The sequence below is a fragment of the Mobula birostris genome, chromosome 13, assembly GCF_030028105.1.
Source record: "Mobula birostris isolate sMobBir1 chromosome 13, sMobBir1.hap1, whole genome shotgun sequence".
In the NCBI taxonomy this organism is placed as follows: domain Eukaryota; kingdom Metazoa; phylum Chordata; class Chondrichthyes; order Myliobatiformes; family Myliobatidae; genus Mobula; species Mobula birostris.
The window spans coordinates 47316630-47336382 of record NC_092382.1 but is presented as its reverse complement, the minus strand read 5'-3'; the positions used below and the strand labels follow the sequence as shown (position 1 = coordinate 47336382).

Below are 19753 nucleotides of genomic sequence, written 5' to 3'. Positions count from 1 at the left end.
GCGCATGCGTGATATTCGGGTCCATCGGCAACCCTGACGCCTGCGCATTCGATCGATGCTTCAGCGACAGCGAAAATTGCAACGCAGAGGTTTCTGGGTAATTACGGTGCCATTAAAGGTTTCTGCAAGCAAAGGTTTCACGTCCGTACCTCAGTTTTTTTTTAAATGTGGATAACTGAGCAGCTCTTTTAACGCACAAAGCAGCTCCCATAAACAATACACTTAATATCAGCAAACTTTCCGCGTTTCTGATGCCAAAGTAGAACCTTCTTACAAATGCAGATATAAAACACGGGGGACCACCAAGCTGTCTGAAGCGCGGTCCTTTGAAAAGAGTGAAAATGACACAAAACGTTGAAAAGAGCAGGGAAGAAGGAGTTTAACCAACTTTAGCAAGAGCCCTGAAGAACGTCATAACCCCAGTGCGCTCAGTCTCTTATTCAGCCTGGAGAGAAGCATGCAGGAAATTGATGCAGGTGTGTAGTATGAGAGACATTGGTCATGTGGATAGCCGGAGGCTTCTTCCCAGGGCTGAAACAACTAACACGAGGGGTCATGGGTTTAAGGTGCTTGGAAGTAGGTACAGAGGAGATTTCAGAGCTACGTTTTCTAAACAAAGAGTGGTGTGTGTGTGGAATGCATCGCCAGCAACGGTGGTAGAGGCGGACACAATAGGGTCTTTTAAGAGACTCTTAGATAGGTACATGGAGACTAGGAAAATAAAGGGCTCTGCAGAAGGGAAATTCTAGGCAGATTCTAGAGTAAGTTACGTGGTCGGCACAACACTGTGGGCCGAAGGGCCTGTAACGTGATGTAGATTTCTATGATTCCGTGAAATTCAAGGGAAATCTATCCCACGGATTGGTGACTAGTTGCAACCTGTCATCACAGGGAGAGTGAGAGGGAAACGGCAGGGATAGATTTTGATATACTGATATGGAACAGAAACATGGGCAGGAACCAGATGGGCCGAGTGGACTCTACAGTATACATTGTGAGTGTGGTAGAGATAGTAAGTACCTGAGACACGGGATTTGATACAGAACTGCTTTATCTTTCACAGATCCACAATATTAAACATCAGTCCCGTTTAAGGCTAACATCAGCAGATCAGATTGCTCCAATGCTCAGTGACTAGGGTTCAGTACTGGGTGCGATGAGCAGCCGCAAGAACTGCAAATTTTGACGGTAGCAGTCCCTCATGAACCTGCAGCTGCCTTCAGTCATCGTGATGGTTAATCATTTAGCATAGAACTGATTTGAATTTCCTCCCTCATGTGAAGTTGCTGATGTTACAGCAGCTGGGATGATTAAGTAAAACTCTTTACTCACTCTGGACTGAAATGTGGCCTCTATTTATTGTGAACTCACCGGAGCATCACAAGGTGGGTTAACTGAATGAGTCTCTTCGCATACACGGAGCAGGTGAACGGCCGCTTCCCAGTGCGAAGCTGTTGGTGTATCTGCGATGGCCGACTGAATCCCTTCCAAAATGAGAGCCAGTGAATGACATCACACTGCTATCAACGTCATGGCAATGTATCCAATCAGATCACGGGCATGGACACGTGATCGGGCTCTCCTTGTAGCGAGTGGGGCGCTGTCTTCTCCAGCATCTCCGCCTCCACATTCAAGGGTCGGCGGCATTCAAGCGCTGGTGAACTGACAGATACAGCGGAACTAACGTGCTGTTGTGTTTGTGATTCCCATGCACAAGTGCTTTGACTTTTCTACACTGTTAAAAGTTTGCAAAGCATATCAGTGGGTGAAGGACAGTATTTCAATTCAGAAAATTTTAGTCTCCATGGTGCCTTCTGATAAAAACACTGTCACAGCTCAAAACAATTTGGAGGAAAAAGACTTCATCTTCTAACTGGCTACAGTTCCGGCATCAGGCACAATATCAAACTCTCTGCTTCTCTCTCTGTATCAAAATCGATCATTCCTCCCCTTCATCAGTCTGTGACTTGGCTCAGTTTGTCTGTCTCCTTCGCATTCTGAGCATGCGCCACACACCCACTGAGATCACGTTTTATATACACGGCTGCGACTAGAGACTTTCTGATTATTATGTCCCTTCTGGCATTTGACGGTGGTAAACTCAGAGTCAGTAATGTTATTGAATCTCAGGAGCAGGTGATTAAGCTTTCCCGTTGGAGATCGATAAACTGCCGGTAGTGCGTGGCTGGATGAGTGGGTCGTTTTCAGACTGGAAGGGGGTAGCGTTTGGAGTTCCCCAGAGATCAGTCCCTGACCACAGGTGTTCACAGTTTAATGGCCTGGCGGAGGCAGAGAGATGTGAGATGCCCCAGTCTGCTGGTGACGCAGCAAGAGTGGAGTTGGGGGGAGGGGAGTCTATTCACATTCAACTTCGTAGCTTTAAAATCTGTACATAGTGCACTGTGGGGCTGCAGTGGCGGGTTGCATTGCTGGGATCAGTGCACGGTCACTGTGGGCTATGAGGATTTTGTGAATAAAGCGTCATTCTCCAATTGAGAATCTCAAGCCGGGGAACAAGCTTATCGTTTGTATATTTAAGTTGTATTTATGGCATTGTGATAACCAGATACTGTAGCCCTCCACGACTTCTCTATCCAGGCATTTCAATATTCGACTTCATTCAGGAAGCTTAATAGTCTGAGTGTGGATAAATCTCCCGGACCTGATGGAATGCACCCTCAGGTTCGGAAGGAAGTAACTGGAGAGATTGCAGAGCCTGCAGAGAGACTTAGATAGCTTAGGGGAATGGGCAAGGAAGTGGCAAATGAAATATAGTGTTGGAAGGTGTATGGTCATGCACTCTGGTGGACGAAATAAATAGGCAGACTATTATTTAGATGGGGAGAGAATTCAAAATGCAGAGATGCAAATGGACTTGGGAGTCCTTGTGCAGGATACCCTAAAGGTTAACTTCCAGGTTGAGTCGGTGGTGAAGAAGGCAAATGCAACGTTGGCATTCATTTCTAGAGGTATAGAATATAAGAGCAGGGATGCGATGGTGAGTCTCTATAAGGCACTCCTGGGATCACACAGACTATTGTGTGCAGTTTTCGGATCCTTATTTTACAAATGATATACTGACATTGGAGAGGGTTCAGAGAAGATTCACGAGAATGTTTCCAGGAATGAAAGGTCTACCGTATCAGGAAGGTCTGGCAGCTCTTGGGCGGTATTCCCTGGAGTTCAGGAGAATGAGGGGGGATCTCATAGAAACATTTTGATTGTTAAATGACCTGAACAGATTAGATATGGCAAAGTTGATTTCCCACGGTAGGGGATTCTAGGACAAGAGACTTCCATATTGAAGGACGGCCATTTAGAACAGAGATGCGGAGAAATTTCTTAAGAGTGTCGGTGGTAAATAGGAGGAATTTGTTGCCATGATCTGCTGTGGAGGCCAAGTCACTGGGTGTATTTAAGGCAGAGGTAGATAGGTTCTTGATTAGCCAGAGCATCAAAGGGTAAGGGGTGAAGGCAGGGTAATTGGGATGACTGGAAGAATTGGATCAACCCATGATTGAATGGCGGTGCAGACTCGATGACCCAAATGGCCTACTTCTGCTCCAATATTTTATTGTCTAATGGTCTATTCCACTGTTTCGGCCCGCCAAAGTGCAGCCAATATTTCTGGGTATATGACCCATTCATATGAGAGTTTAGCCTTCTCTATTTTTCTGAACTTCTCATAAATGTGTACGGTTTAGTTAAGCTTTGCTCCAGAATTTCCACACAATTAAAATAGTTTATTAGATTTTTTTGCACTACTTATATAATTGAACTATTTAATGTGTATATTATTGTAATTCACAATTGTTAAAATCTATTGTTATGAATTAGGTTCTACTGCTGCCGCAGAGACAACAAATTTCATGGCATTTGCTGGTGCTATTAAACCTGATTCTGATAATTGGTATGGGAGACCCACCACCGGTCACCTGATCCCAGTTACCGCAGATCGTAATGCGAGATTGAAGCCTTTTCTATTTATTTGCATTCCTCAGAAATGACAACAGTTCAGTGAAGTTTCCTTCTGAGGTTCCAAAGCAGAAGCTCAATTTGTCTAATATTTTCACACAATTAAAATGGGAGATCTGTTTATTATCATCACGTACTGAGCTATAGTGAAAATCTTGCCTGACGTACCATCCACACAGTTCTACACGTTACAACAGTACATTGAGTTGATATACGACAGAACAATAACTGTAACAAAGCATTATGGCTGCAGAGAAAGTGCAGTGCAGATAGACATATGGTGCAGGGTCACGTCGAGTTACATTGTGAGGTCGAGTCCATTTTATCGGACTGGAGACCATTCATTTGGCTTACAACCGCAGACAGGAAGCCGTCCTTAAGCCTGGTGGTACGCGCTTTAAGGCTTTTGTATCTCTTCCCCGATGGGGGAGCGGGTTTGCAGCAAGAATGTCCAGGTTGTGAGGATCTTTGAGTACATGTCCTGCTTTTCCAACGCAGGGGAAATATAGGAAGAGTCCATGGAGGGGAGGCTTATTTCTCTGATGTTCTCTGCTCTCCAAAGTTCTCTGCAGATCTTTGCAGTCATGGGCAGAGCAGTAGCCATATGAAGGCGTGAAGTATCGACAAGAAGCTCAGAGACCTCGGCCTTCACACTGCCTTGTGTAGCTGGATCCTGGACTTCCTGTCAGATCGCCGGCAGGTGGTAAGAGTGGGCTCCCTCACCTCTGTCTCTCTGACCCTCAGCACTCATACCCAACAGGGTTGTCTCCTTGGCCCCTCCTTCACTCTCTGTATTCCCATGACTGTGTCGCCACCCACAGATCCAATTTGCTAATTAAATTCCCTGACGACACTGCACTGATTGCTCTCATCTCAAATAATAACGAGGCAGCCTGCGGAGAAGAAGTCATCACCCCGAGACAGTGGTGTCAAGAAAACAACCTCTCCCTCATGGTGACAAAAACAAAGGAGCAGGTTGTGGACTACAGGAGGGATGAAGACAGGGACCAAATTCAACATTTCCAAGTCTGTTATTGACACAAAATGCACACTTCAATATTGATCAGGACACAACATATTTATAGATTGTTACTGACAGAGAATCGTATAATTTGTGTTCTGTGTGTTATCTGAATGTATTTGCCTGTGATGCTGCCACAAGTCAGTGTTTCTCTGTACCTGTACCTTCCTGTACTTGCGCACTTGGCAATAACTTCAACAGGACCTGAGAAATCTCAGTGAGATTTGATTAGTGATGATCATCTTGGCAGCTCGGTAGGTCGAATGTAGAGAGACAGTGCACTGTGAAATGTAAAGAGACAGTATACTGTTAAATGCAAGACCCTGGACAGTGTCGATGAGCAGAGGGATATTGGATCCAAGTTCACAGCTCCCTGAAAGAGACTGCACAGATTGATCGGGTGGTTAAGACAGCTATAACGAGAGGTTACACAAACTTGTGTTGTTCTCTCCAGAGCGGCACAGGCTGGGGTGAGACTGGATGGACGTTTATAAGATTACGAGAGGAATAGATAGAGCGGAGAGACGATGTATTTTTTCCTGGGGGTTGAAATGTCTAATACACTTAAGGTGAGAGGAGATGTGAGCGGCAAGTGTTACGAGTTCACAGGTTTCATTTTGCTGTGGGTGTTACTTTAAGAGAGCCTGCAGGAGGCGGGAGTATGACGTCACTACACTGACTGCTGGAGCAGAGAGAGAGAGAGAGAGAGAGAGAGAGAGAGAGAGAGAGAGAGAACGAACAAAAGACAGTTGGAGGACCAGCGGACTGCAAGCTGCAGTTTGCTGAAGTAATGGGTAAAAGTTTGATACTCTTCCTGTGCCAAAAAGGACTGGGTGAAGGAGCGGCACGCAGTGCATATTGAATGTGTGACTGTCGCCGTTTTGATCCAGAAGTGGACTGTTGGAGTTTTCCTGTGGCGATCACTTTCGTTAACACTTGCATGGATTCGGGTGTTGTGTAGCAACCACTTGTTCTAAAGAATATTCCTGTGACTGTCATCTTGTACAATCTCTTCGTGGATTCTGGAATACGACTCGGTGACTGAAAATCTCCTGCGACTGTTACTTCGTTCTCCCAGCGTGGAACCAGTGAAATTCTTCGTGATTACTTCCTCGTTGTATTTTAATGTGGATTTACAAATTTCCCCAGTCCGTGGATAACTGAAACCGTGGATAACTGAAATTTACCATCTTGAAACTTTAAGTACTTGTTCCTAAACTTGACAGTGTGGGAGGCACAAACGCATAACACTGTTAACTTCTGTTTCAGTGAGAAGTTAGTTTAATTTTCTATATACTAATAAAGACAGTAGTTGACATTAAAACTGAGTTTGTGGTCTATTACTGATGGTACATAACACAAGTTTGTTTCTTTCCACAGAGTGGCGGGTAGCTGGAGTCTCTGCCCCACAGGTGACGTGATCCCGTTCGCCCCTCCCGTTTAACCGCAGACAGGCAGCAGTTCCCGAGGCCCCGCCCTCCGGATGACGCAACAATCACTCCGCGCCTGCTCACAGTCTCCAGATGGACGGTGTTCGCCTTTCCGCTCAGTGCTGAAGTGAGTCGTCTGCGGGATCGGCAAAGGATTCTCACCGCCTGGATCGAGATCACTGTCTGCGGGCGGAAGATATCACTTTCCCATCGGTGAGTATTGAGACCGATTCCGAGCGGGGAGATCTGATGTTGGCCGTGAGGCCAGAACTCATTTATTTTCCAATTATCTGGGCTCGTCAGAAATGTGTCGACTTCACTTAATCTGCATTGAACGATCCAAACCAGGAGACCAGGCTGTCTATTTCCGCAGAATTGAAATGGAACTCCCGCCAACTGCTCACGTGAGGCTTTTTACTGCAGATCTGCCCCGCCTTCCGCTTTGTGACGCAAGATCACTTGGCGTCCTAATCCCCGGATGGATGGTGATGTTTCCTCCTTGTTGTGTTGGGGAGATCTGATGTTGGCCCCTGAGTCCCGTTGACTTCCCCCAAGTCGCCTCTCTTCCTGAGGCTCCTCACATTTGTCCTTTGAGCTTTATGGCTGTTGTGTCTTCTCCCGGACTGGGGAGGGTGAGGAAGGAGAACGACCCAGGTTATGGGGATCTTTGATTTCACTGTCTGCTTTACAGAAGGATTGGGAAGTCTAGGGGGGAGAATGGTTTCTGTAATGTGCTGATCTGTATCCCAAGGTCCCCGCAGTCCCTCACAGTCATAGGCAGAGTAGTTACCACGCAAAGACGTGAAGTGTCCGGATTGGAAATTTTCTATGGTGTATTGATAAAAAATTGGTGAGGATCAAAGGATATATGGCAAAGTTCTTGTTCTTTGTTCTAACTTTGTCATTTTATACAGTAGTATTTACTATTGTAATTCCACCAAGATGCAACACAGAGCGTCATAGGAAGTCATTCCTGCCTGTGGCCATCAAACTTTACAACTCCTCCCTTGGAGGGTCAGACACCCTGAGACAATAGGCTGGTCCTGGACTTATTTCATAATTTACTGGCATAATTTACATATTACTATTTAACTTTTTATGGTTCTATTACTATTTATTATTTATGGTGCAACTGTAGCGAAAACCAATTTCTCCCGGGATCAATAAAGTATGACTATGACTATGCTACTATTAATTCAGTATCTGTGTATTGCTGGAGGACCATCAGTGATTGTCCTTGATCCCTTCTCCCACCTGGTTCCATCTGCTCATCCCCTGCCCATCTTGTTCAACCTCTGTCCAGTCTCCTAATCCCCAACCCCCCCCCCACCCCCCAGCTTCAGTGATGTACATAAACCATCTAGATCAACCTTGGTCCACCCTGTATCTCACCACCTCAATATTATATATCAGCAATCTTTCTTCTAACCCTTGTTTTTATTGTGAAGTGTTCATTTACAACTTTGGCCTCGCTGTGTTATTTCCAGAATCAGTTTTTATTAGCTAGAATGCCAGAGGGTCATCAGGTACCGGTTCTGTTGTGCATTGGTGCGGAGGTGCTAGTTTTTGAACTGTGACTGGCTGACACACTGCAGCATTTTACTGGCAGCAAAGCGTACTGGGAGAGTTGGTGCTTGGGCTATAATCCTGTGATCTACATTCCAGGCATAAGGATCTCTCGGTGTTTTTGCTTTGACACTGGTTAGTGCTTCTACTGATGGGGCTGGATGGTCATCCTTCTGCAGTGAAGCAGAAATTTCGAGCAGCTGGACATTGGTTGTGGGGAAATCCCGGATTGCACCACCCAGTGTGAAACGTGGGGATGATGTGTGAGACTCTCAGTGTTGGTGAGTGGCAGATTCAGCTGTGTGACTCTGAGTTTGGGTCCTGGGATATCACACTTTTTGATCCAGGTAAAATGGACCCGGGGATCGAGCTGCTTGGGCTTATGAGGTTTTGAGTGAGTATTTCTGGTCTGGGATCAGATGTTTGTTTCTGGAGTTCCTTTGGAAGCAATGACTGCTAATCTGAGGAGAGGATGAGTTCCCATTCCATCCTCACAGGGAGAGGCTATGAGTAAATGGGCTGGTCCATGTGTACAACAGTGGAAATGGACCCGTGAGTCTGGTGTTCAAACTGTGTTTGGAAATATCCCCCCTCACTGTCACCTGTCTGTCACTTGGTGGAAATCTGAGAGAATCTCGAGTTGCTGGAGATCTGCATTAAAACAGAAAATGTTTGACGTCATTCTGACAAAATATTATTAACCTGAATTGTAATGTTTGTTCCTCTCCCCGCAGCTGTTCCTTACCTGCTGAGCGTTTCTGGTAATTCCAGTTTCTTTTTGTTACATTCACTCTGGACTGGTTTATATTTCCTGAAATGGACCTGTTTTAATCTGGGAATGGAAATGCCTTGTTCTGTGACAGTAGAACAGTAAAGAAAGCACAGCTTTTCCCTGTAAATTATACAGGTACCAATCTGTCTGTTATTCCTGGAAATGTGTTTTGTGCAGTTGTTGCTAATGAGGTTTACAAGAATAATCTAAGGAATGATCAGTTTTATGTATGAGGAGCATTTTATGGTTCAGAACCTGTGCTCAATGGGGTTCAGAGGGACAGTGGGGGTGGTGGAGAGATGTATGGTTAAGTAAACCTACTGAATGCTGAAAAGCCTGGATACAATGGATATGGAGAGGATGTCCCCATTAGACAGAGAGTCTGATGTGACAGCACAGTCTCAGAATAGATATGCGTCCCTTTAAAACTGAGATGAGGAAAATATTTTGGCCTAAAGTCGTCTGATCTGTGGAAGTTGTTGCCGCAGAGGTCAGTTGAGGCTGCCATTTGGGTATATTTATGACAAAGATTAATATATTCATGATCGCTTAGTAGCTTTAGGGTTACAGGAGGAAGGCAGGAATATGGTGTTGGAATAAAAATCAGTTATGGTTGAGTGGTGGAGCAGACTCAATGGATCGAATCACCTAATTCTGTTCCTACATCTCATGTCTTACCATGACTGAACGATGACTCCTTCTTATCCCATATCGTTTTGTGACGTGTGAGGAACAATAAAATATTGTTCACTGAGATCATTATATTTGACTTCAGTGTTTAAATTTCAGTGAGTTTTGTTCTTAGTAATATTAAGCAGAAATGTTTGGTTCTCCATTTTATTGTTAATGTGCTTCATTATCTTTCATGTTAAAGTTAGACCTGCGGTGAGAGATTTATTGGAAGAAGAACCCCAACTGGAAGCAAACCACAACTCACACGAGGGAACAGCAACAAGTGAACCAGCCTGAGGATCGAGAGCATTAACTGAAGAGAACCCATCTGACTTTGAGAATCCAGTGTTTCAGTCAGGAGAAAGTTTGGTGAGTCTCATTTACTCAAACACTGGTCCTTTAGACATTGCATACCTGTACAAAGGAAGGTAGGAAATAGTTGGAGTGAGACTGAATGTGCCCAGAAGAAGCAGTTATGCCTCTGTCAGACCCAGTTGCAATCACTCCAGGTCTGGTAATGTGCTTCCAGCAGCCCAGCCCTTTAAAACCACTCCCATTCTGTGGAAGTCGAATCCGGATAAAGTCACTCAGAGACCGTATAAGAACAGACTCGTTTTTCCAAGCACCTGGGGCTTACTCCGTTATTCGCTCAAACAGGAACAGTATATGACTGTTCCCACCCAATCCACTAACTGACTAACAATTCCCCTTACACCACAGATATATCTGTCCAGATACCCCCCACACAAGACAGGCTGGAGCCAAAGTTATTTACTACATGACAGCCCCTAAAGACAAATTACAAAGTAGTCATAATGGCTTTCACACACAGAGCAGACTGAAGCTGTCCTATCTCTACACCTGAGTACACAAGGAGATAAGCATCCTGAAACCCTAGCTAGCTACCCTCAAGAAGAAATATGGCTCAGCATGGCTCAGCACATCTGTTTATCATCAGCAGTTTCTTTCAGAAAAGCAGGCTGCTATTGTTTAACGAAGTGTTAACCCTTTTACATACTTTATCATTCCCACTTTACATGATCAACAAAGCAGTAATTTTTTACAGAGAAAGCAAACGAGTACAGCATTGACTTATCAGTGGGTAAAAACAGCAGACAACAGTAATTATAACAATGATATGTACAACTATTAGGGCATAATGAAATATCTCGCCCCACATATTACCGAACAGACCTTCGAAGACCACCATTTCGACCCTTCGGTGAACCCGTGTAAATCCTGCCCTACTTTCTTGATGCTGTCAATCTCCTTGACAGTGTGCTCGGAGAGGGATGTAATGTTAGTAGAGTCATCAGGGATATAGGTGCAGCATTCTGTGTCAATAATAGCACAGGTTCCCCCTTTCTCAGCTAGGATAAAATCTGAAGCCATACGATTCTGTAGGACTGTTTGCCAGATTGCAATCATTTCAGTGGATATTTCTGTTACTTGGGCTTGTGTTTGTGTCAGGGCCCCTGCAGTATTGTGGCCAGCTCCTCAAGTGCTGTAGCCAAATTGATTCTCTCTCGTGAATTCCTGGCTACTCCATAGGAGAGAAAAGTGATCATCCAAAATCGCTCAGTCTCAGTTATTCTTCTCCGCTGCTGGGCACCTGCAAGTATGGCCAGGATGCATGTTTCCCAGTATAGGAAGTTCCGTTTGGTTGGGGCCTGAGATACCATCCCTCAAAACACTGACAGCCACAGTCATCTCTGACTGGACACAGTTCCTCACCTCACTTCCCCGGGTGTTATTTGAGAAAGCCCAGGCTGAGAGTTCCTCAGTCTGGTTGAGTGGGATTACTGACATTGGAATCATAGTTTTACCATGCTGGGGAATTTCACCACAAACCCAGCAGGTCCCCAGTTCTACCTGTTTGGCATAGGTGTGACAGAAAGGTGTTAACATGGGGGCCCCCGGATGCTGGGGTGAGCCCTCTCAAAGACATAAACACGAACACCACTATCAACCAATACATTTTCCTTTAGTCCAAGAGAGTCCTTCTACTCAGTTCCTTCAGTAACACGTTTGTTGTCTGTTCGATGTATCCACCGAGATTGCCCCTTCAGTTTCACAGCCGTGGGAGTGGTCAGTAACTCCTGATATGGTCCTCTCCAGCGAGGTCTGAGTTTCCCTCGATTCCAGTTCTTGATCAGGACAAAATTAGCAGGTTCTATGGTGGGATAGTCACTCCTGTCTGCAGAGTGGTTCTCTTCCTTGTAAGCCTGTTGTATCTGTGAATGTAATGCTTGGAAAATTTTGGTTAGTTGGCATATATATTTCCCCATCTCTTTCCCCAGGGTATGCATATCCAATTTTGCTGGTAGACTTTCTGGGAGCAATGGTACACAAGGTCTTGGTCCCCAGTGTGTCCTCATGGGCCGTCCATAAATGATTTCAGCTGGTGACAACACTGTTTTCCCCTGTGGGGTAACCCTCATGTGGAATAGGGGTGACGGTGGGACCTTCAACCAAGTGAGTCCAGTCTCCGCCGTTAGTTCAGCCAATTTACTCTCCAGAGTGCCATTGGCTGTTTCCACTATGCCAGCGGCCCGCGGGCGGTGTACACAGTGGAATTGTTGCTTCATAGCTAGTTCATTACATAGCCCTTCATTTACTTTCACCACAAAGTGTGGGCCATTGTCAGAGCTCAGCATACCTGAGAGTTATTCCCTGTAATAATACCTTCACAACAGTCACAGTAGTATTATTGGTAGTTGGAATAGCTTCAATCCATCTACTAAACACATCTATAATAACTAAGCAATATCTATAGCAATGTACTGCAGGCAATTCAATAAAATCAACTTGTAGACATGAATAATGTTCACCTGTCAAGGGAGTTGTACCCAGTGTGCAGGGTACAGGTTACCAACCATTCCCTCCTTTCCCACGTGTGTACAATTATGTATTTAATTGACCAATATTGATAAAAACTCTGCAGGAAAATAAATCTGCCCCACTGGGGTGATCCAGAAACCTAGGTCAGGGTCTTTCTGGCACCCATCTGGGAACACAGTTTGCGCTCCTCCTCAGAGGCGTCCCCCTGAAAAGTACGTACCTCCCGCATGTCTGGCAAACTCGTTCTGCTTAAGTCACAGAACGTTGCTTGACGGGAACCCGAGGGCACCACAACTACCGAGGATTGTGCCGCACTTTTCACTGTCTCTTCCACTAAAGCATTGCCTTTAGTGACCTGGTCGGACATGCGTGTGTGGGCCGCACACTTAACAATAGCCAAAACTCAAGGTAGCTGTAGAACTGTGAGTAAAGTTGTTTACAAAGGTGGCATTACTAATGGGGTGGCCAGAGGAAGTCTGGAATCCCCATGTTCCCAGAGAGCCCCGTAGTCATGTACAACTCCAAATGCGTAACAGGAGTCTCTGTAAACGTTCGCACTTTTATCTGTTGCTAGGATACAGGCACGAGTCAGAGCAAACAGCTCAGCCTTCTGGGCGGAGACAGCTGCTTCAAAAGAGGCCTGCTCAACTATTTCAGTGTCCGTCACTATCGCATAGCCAGAATATCATTTTCCTGCTGGATTGACAAAAGAGCTTCCATCCTCATAAAACGTTGCCTCGGGCTTCAGAGAGTATTGCGGAATGGATGGGAGAGTCTGTCCTTCTTTCATGGTGATCCAGACAGGGGGGAAGTTGGTGTGGTCGAATTCTTGGCCTGAAGTTGCCCAGAGATGGGGTACAACATCTTGAGTTTGGTCAATATTAAAAGAATGTCTTACCAGATGTCCCGTCTTCACCTCAGACTCCTTCCAGTATCTGAATTGGCCCATGGCCAAGTCTTGCCAGTCTTCCTGGGTGCTGGAGGCTTGATTCATTGAGGTGTAGGCAAGGAACCCAGGTTCTTTGGCTTGAACCCAGGGCAAACCCTAACGGTGGTCTGGGGAAACACCAGTTCTGTCTGTTGCCAAAGGAAATCCGGAACTTCGGCCAATAATGCACTGCCCTCTCTTCCTTTAACCTCTCCAATCACCATAACTGGGAACTTCTGTCCCTCGAGGGGTGCATAATATTGGCTTTCCTCAGTTGAGTACGCCATAGGGTCATAGCACAGAGTCACAGCGGGTGGACCGCTGGCATTGGGGTTTCGAATGGAGTGGAGTCCTGATTAAGTAACCACCATTGGGGGGGTCAGTAACTGGGGAAGCTGTCAGTTGTTCACTGGTCCCAGGGTTCCAGTAATATGTCAAAGCTCGTCGCATTCAATTTCAATCATAGTCAGGCCAATCCATATTATTTGTTTTAATTATGTGGGCGAACCAAACATTCATCTCAGCAGTAATTTTTTACATGGCATTAAAACTGTGATACTTTAAGTTAATAATACATAAAAGAAAATCCCAGCTGCAATCAAGAAAGCCTATTTGCGTGAGTGTGTTTCAGTTACTGTGGGAGCAGGAATCCATGCAGCTCAGTGGGAACAGGGAATAATACCAATGGAGAGAGTCAGACTGAGCCAGGTCACAGATTGGAGATGGTAGAAATGCCCATTCTTATTGAGACAGGAAGAGCATCAGAGAATTAGATGGTCATTCCAGATACCAGCACTGTGCCCAGATAGAATATGATTTCTCTCTCCAGCTTGGGTTGAACCTCACTTTAACAGTGAGATGTCAGATCACACCTTGGCAAATCAAATGATCTCATCTGAAATGTTGTCCTGCACACACTGATGGATTTTGTAAATCTTTTTACAGGTTAAAAATGAGAAGGAATTTGTCTCCAGGAATCTCAAGCATGGCACGCCAGTTTTGCTGTCTCTGTCTAGATATTTAAGAAGTGGAGCAAGGGATTCAATCAACCATCCTTCCTGCTCAGACTGTGGGGAGGGATTCACTTGGTTATCTGATCGAATGGCACACCCGTCATCTTACATAGGGGAGAGGCCATTCATCTGCTCAGACAGTGGGAATGGATTCACTCAGTCATCTCAATTGAAGGTATATCAGCAAGTTCACACTGGGACAAGGCCATTCATCTGTTCTGGGTGTGAGAAAGGATTCAGTCAGTCTTCCCGCCTGTGGACACACCAGTCAGTTCACACTGGGCAAAGGCTGGTCATCTGCTAAATTTGTGGGGAAGGATTCACTCAGTCATCTGACCTAATGGCTCACAAGCGAGTTCACACCGGGGAGCTGCCGTTCAGCTGCTCAGACTGTGGGAAGGGATTCACTTGCTCATCTAAACTGAAGGTACATCAGCAAGTTCACACTGGAGAGAGGCCATTCACCTGCTCAGTCTGTGAGAAGAGATTCACTCACTCTTCCACCCTACAGAGACACCATCGACTTCACACCGGGGAGAAGCTATTCACCTGCTCAGTCTGTGGGAAAAGATTCACTGATTCATCCACCTTACAGGGTCACCAGCGAGTTCACACTGGGGAGAAGCCGTTCACCTGTTCAGTCTGTAGAAAGGGATTCAGTCATTCATCCCACCTACAGAGTCATCAGCGAGTTCACACTGGAGAGAGGCCGTTCACCTGCTCAGAATGTGGGAAGAGATTCACACTGTCATCCACCCTACAGAATCATCAGCGAGTTCACACTGGGGAGAAGCCATTCACTTGCTTAGAATGTGGGAAGGGATTCACTCAGTCATCCAACCTACAGAGACACCAGCGAGTTCACACTGGGGAGAAGCCATTCACCTGCTCAGTCTGTTGGAAGAGATTCACTCACTCATCCACCCTACAGAGTCATCAGCGAGTTCACACTGGAGAGAGGCCGTTCACCTGCTCAGAATGTGGGAAGGGATTCACTCAGTCATCCCACCTACAGAGACACCAGCGAGTTCACACTGGAGAGAAGCTGTTCACCTGCTCAGAATGTGGGAAGGGATACACTCAGTCATCTGAATTATTGGCACACCAGTCAGTTCACAGTGGGGAGTGGCCATTCACCTGCTCAGAATGTGGGAAAGGATTTACTCAGTCAACCCAGCTATTGGCACACCAGTCAGTTCACACTGGGGAGTGGCCATTCACCTGCTCAGAATGTGGGAAGGGATTCACTCGGTCATCACAACTACTGGCACACCAGTCAGTTCACACCGGGGAGAAGCCATTCACCTGCTCAGTCTGTGAGAAGAGATTCACTCAGTCATCCCACCTGCAGAGTCATCAGCGAGTTCACACTGGGGAGAGGCCGTTCATCTGCTCAGAATGTGGGAAGAGATTCACTTACTCTTACACCCTACAGAGACACCAGCGAGTTCACACTGGGGAAAAGCTGTTCACCTGCTCAGAATGTGGGAAGAGATTCACTCAGTCATCCAACCTACAGAGTCACCAGCGAGTTCACACTGGCGAGAGGCCGTTCACCTGTTCAGTCTGTGAGAATAGATTCACTCACTTATCCAGCCTACAGAGACACCAGCAAGTTCACACTGGGGAGAAACCATTCACCTGCTCAGAATGTGGGAAAGGATTCACTCGGTCATCCAACCTACAGAGTCATCAGCGAGTTCACACTTGGGAGAAGCCGTTTACCTGCTCAGAATGTGGGAAAGGATTCACTCAGTCATCCCAACTACTGGCACACCAGTCAGTTCACAATGGGGAGTGGCCGTTGTTATGAATCTCTAGGTTTCGTTTGCTGTGGACTGTCATTTAAAGAGAGAGAGAGAGAGAGAGAGAGATTAAGAAGGCGAATCAGTCTGACTTGCCGCTTCTTTACATCGCTTGCAGCTTGTTTAGTTTAAACCGAGGACACGGACACTCAGAGTCAGACGGAGACGAAGGAGGAAAAATGGAAGGATCGAAACCAGGGAACTAGTGGCCAAGGGTCACTGTTTAGAACTTCCCTATCCCACAAGGGTGGGTTAATTATCGATTCAGCGTACATCGAATGTGTGGTTGTCACCTCGTTTGATCCATAGGAGTGGATCTGATTTGAGGTATCCTGTGAAGACCACTTATGTGTTAACCCTTGCCTGGGTGTGGTGTGGTAATTCACTTGAAGACGATACCCCTTGTGACAAGTCACTTTCGGTGATAATTCGTATGTGGATTTGGAATGATGACAGATAAAATCTACAGTGACTGTTCTCTCGTTTTACCACCATGGGACCTGTGGAATTCGACATAATTGCCTTCTCTGGAAATTCACCCTGCATTACAAATATCTCTCTCGTCACCTATTCCATGGATGAACTGAACTTTCATATTTTACCATCTCAAGACTCTAAGCCTTGTTTCCCCCGAGCTCAATAGTTTGGGAGTTATATTTACCCACACATATATACACACATAACTCTGTTAACTTTTGTTTATCTTGCTTAAGTTACTATATTATGAGTCGATACTAATAAAGATAGTTGTTTTAGCATCAAAGCCAGACTTCAGGTGTAGTCTACTGCTGCTAGTTCATTTCTAAAGCGTTATGGTTTGTAACAAAATTGGGGCCTGCGTCTGGGATATGAACAAATTCGGGGGCGTATTGATTGATTAATTATCAATTTCATTGGGGAAATCCCTTTTGATTTATTTGTGGGTGAAAAATCAGCAGCAATGGATGTTGATAGATTTCTGCAAGCGCCAACCTCTGAGGCATTAGAGGATGCCAGAAGGACTGAGCTGTTGAGTACTGCTAAAAGGTTAAAACTTGGAAAGGTGAAATTGACAATGAGGAGATCACAGAGGCAGAGGATAATAACTGAACATTGTGTATCCAAGGGTATGTTTAAAGTGGAGGAGTTGGAGGTGTTTCCTGAAAGTAAACTGAGTGAGCTTGAGCTCCCGTACAAGTTAAAAAAAATAAAGATGGAGGCTGCAGAAAGGCAGAGGCAGTTTGAAGCTAGAGAGGCAGAAAAACAGAAGGAGGAAGCAGAAAGACAGAGGCTGTTTGAGCTGGAAAGATAGAGAGATTGCAGCAAAGTGGTCTAGCATTAGACTCTGGTGATAAGTTTGAGGCCAGTCGGGAAGTTAAATTGGTACCTCCATTTGATGAGGCAGAGGTTGATAAATACTTTCAGCATTTTGCTCAGAGTTTAAAGTGGTCAAAAGAGGGTTGGCCTATTCTCTTACAAAGTGTAATTAAGGGGAAGGCTCAGCAAGCCTATTCTGCTTCGACAGTTGATGAAACAGCTGATTATGACATTGTGAAACAGGCTGTGCTCAAAGCTTATGAGTTGGTCCCAGAAGCATACAGGCAAAAGTTTAGAAATTTGAGGAGATCTCTGAACCAGACTTGTATGGAATTTGCTTATGAGAAGTTTGTGTGTTTTGACCGCTGGCACACATATAAAATGTAAATGATGACTTTAACAGCTTGAAAGAGTTAGTTTTAGTTGAAGAATTCAAAAGATGCGTCCCTAATGACTTAAAGACATATTTAGATGAAAAGGATGCTGCCACTTTGCAGGAGTCTGCTAGATTAGCAGATCAGTTTGCTTTAACTCATAAGGTTAAATTTTCCCTGAATAACAGCTACCAAAAGAGTAGCAGGAATAACTAGGGTAAACCAGAAATTAATGCTGGGACTATTAACAAGAGTAAGGATGAAGGGAAGAAGTTGAAGGAGAAATATTCTGGTCTTACTTGCTACTATTGTAAGAAGGCTGGTCATATGATGGCTAATTGTTCCATCCTGAAGAAGGAAAAGGAAAAGGAGGCAGTCCCAGATGCCTGTGATCAGTCTGTTGAAGCACCTACAAACCCACATTTTGTTGAGGCTCAGTTAAGGACTGAGAGGTCTGACCGAGTGAAGAAGGGATTTGATCATTTTATGTCAGATGGGTTTGTATTAGTAAAGGAAGGGTCAACCCTGATACCAGTGAAAATTCTTCGAGATACTGGGGCTTCTCAGTCACTTATATTAGACAGCATTCTAAAGTTTGGTGATGAGTCTGACATTGGTGAGGTAAATCTTATTAAAGGCATTGGGGGTGGCATGGTTTCTGTGCCATTGCACAGGGTAACTTTACAGTCAGGGTTGGTTTCGGGACCTGTTAAGTTCAGATTATGCTCGAGTTTACCGGTGGAAGATGTTACTTTGCTGTTAGGGAATGACTGGGCAGATGGTGAAGTTGTTCCTGCAGTGCAGTTGACAACTAAGCCAACCACTGACGATCCACAGATGGATTTTAACATTTATCCTTCCTGCGCAGTAACTCCAAGTATGGCTAAATGTCTGCCAATGCAGACGGTTCTGTGCGGCATGATTCTGATACCCATGACAGCCAAATTCGGGATTCAGGTTATGAAGACTTAAAACAGAGATCATCTTCCTCTTTCCCTCCTGCTCCATGGAACCAGACTCAGTGCCAGAGACCGGATCACCGTGGTCGTCCTCTGTCAGGTCATCCCTCTCAACAGCATCCAAAATGAGATAACGATTACTGAGGGGGATGGCCACAGGGGTGCTCTCTACTATCTGAGCTCTTCCCATCACTTCCCTGACAGTCACCCACTTATCTAACTCCTGCAGCCTCAGTGACTAACTCCTTGTAGCTCCTATCTAACTCCTGCTCACGTTCCATTACAAGCTGCAGGTCATCAAGCCGCAGCTCCAGATCCCGAACGCGGTCTCTCAGAAGCTGCATCTTGGTGCACCTGGCACAGATACGGCCATATGGGAGACTGGAAGATTCCCGGGGTTCCCACATATTACTCCCAGAGCAAAGTCCTAACCCTGCAGACATGCTCTGGTACACGTTTATATGCTCAGTAAACATGTTCACTGCTTAATCACCTGGAGGAGGAAACGAGATGGGAAATAGTCATAGTCGTACTTTATTGATCCCGGGGGAAATTGGTTAAATTGGTTATCTAACTATGCTGAGAACACAGAAGCAAAGGAAGGAAATCTAATGATGACATTCTGTTTCTGCATCAAGTAGTTCAAAAGGCAGATTGTATTTTGGCCTTCACCGCACAGGGAGTGGAGATAATGTAATGGGCCAGTGTAGCTACCATTGTACAGGGTGTCAGTGAAGCCACATCTGGAATTCTATGCACGGCTTTAACCCCCAAGCAGAAAGAAATCTTAAGAGTAGCTATAGAGTCCGCCAGAGCAGTTTTACCAGTGTAATAAATGGGATGATTTACCAGCAGATGTGAGATGATTTGGCCCTGAATTTAGAACATATTTACAAACAATAGGTTATTTGTGAAGCATCTTGAAGTATCTCTCCTCATCAGTCAGAGAGCCACAGAGAGGGGTCGATGAGAGATGCTCATTTCAAATGGAGATGTGTGAAAATTCCTGGAAATTTATATTTTCTATTTAATTTTGCTTTGTGATCAATGAGCTATCAATCTATTTGAGTGTACACTCTTTGGGATTCACTGCCCTGAGGG

The 19753-nt window shown here is 45.3% G+C and overlaps 1 protein-coding gene across 2 annotated transcripts; it reads left to right on the top strand.

Moving 5' to 3' along the window:
* Positions 1-5808: 5808 nt before the first annotated feature.
* On the top strand, positions 5809-16778 carry LOC140206782 (uncharacterized). Of its 2 annotated transcripts, none has more exons than XM_072274996.1 (4): positions 5809-6271; positions 6377-6639; positions 9643-9805; positions 14151-16778. In XM_072274996.1, exon 4 carries the CDS (start codon positions 14559-14561, stop codon positions 16029-16031), a length of 1473 nt encoding a protein of 490 aa, XP_072131097.1. In that variant the 5' UTR covers positions 5809-6271; positions 6377-6639; positions 9643-9805; positions 14151-14558; the 3' UTR covers positions 16032-16778. The 2 variants fall into 2 exon arrangements, with proteins under 2 accessions (XP_072131097.1, XP_072131096.1); XM_072274995.1 differs by having other exon boundaries at positions 5810-6271; positions 9639-9805.
* The last annotated feature ends 2975 nt before the right edge of the window (positions 16779-19753 follow it).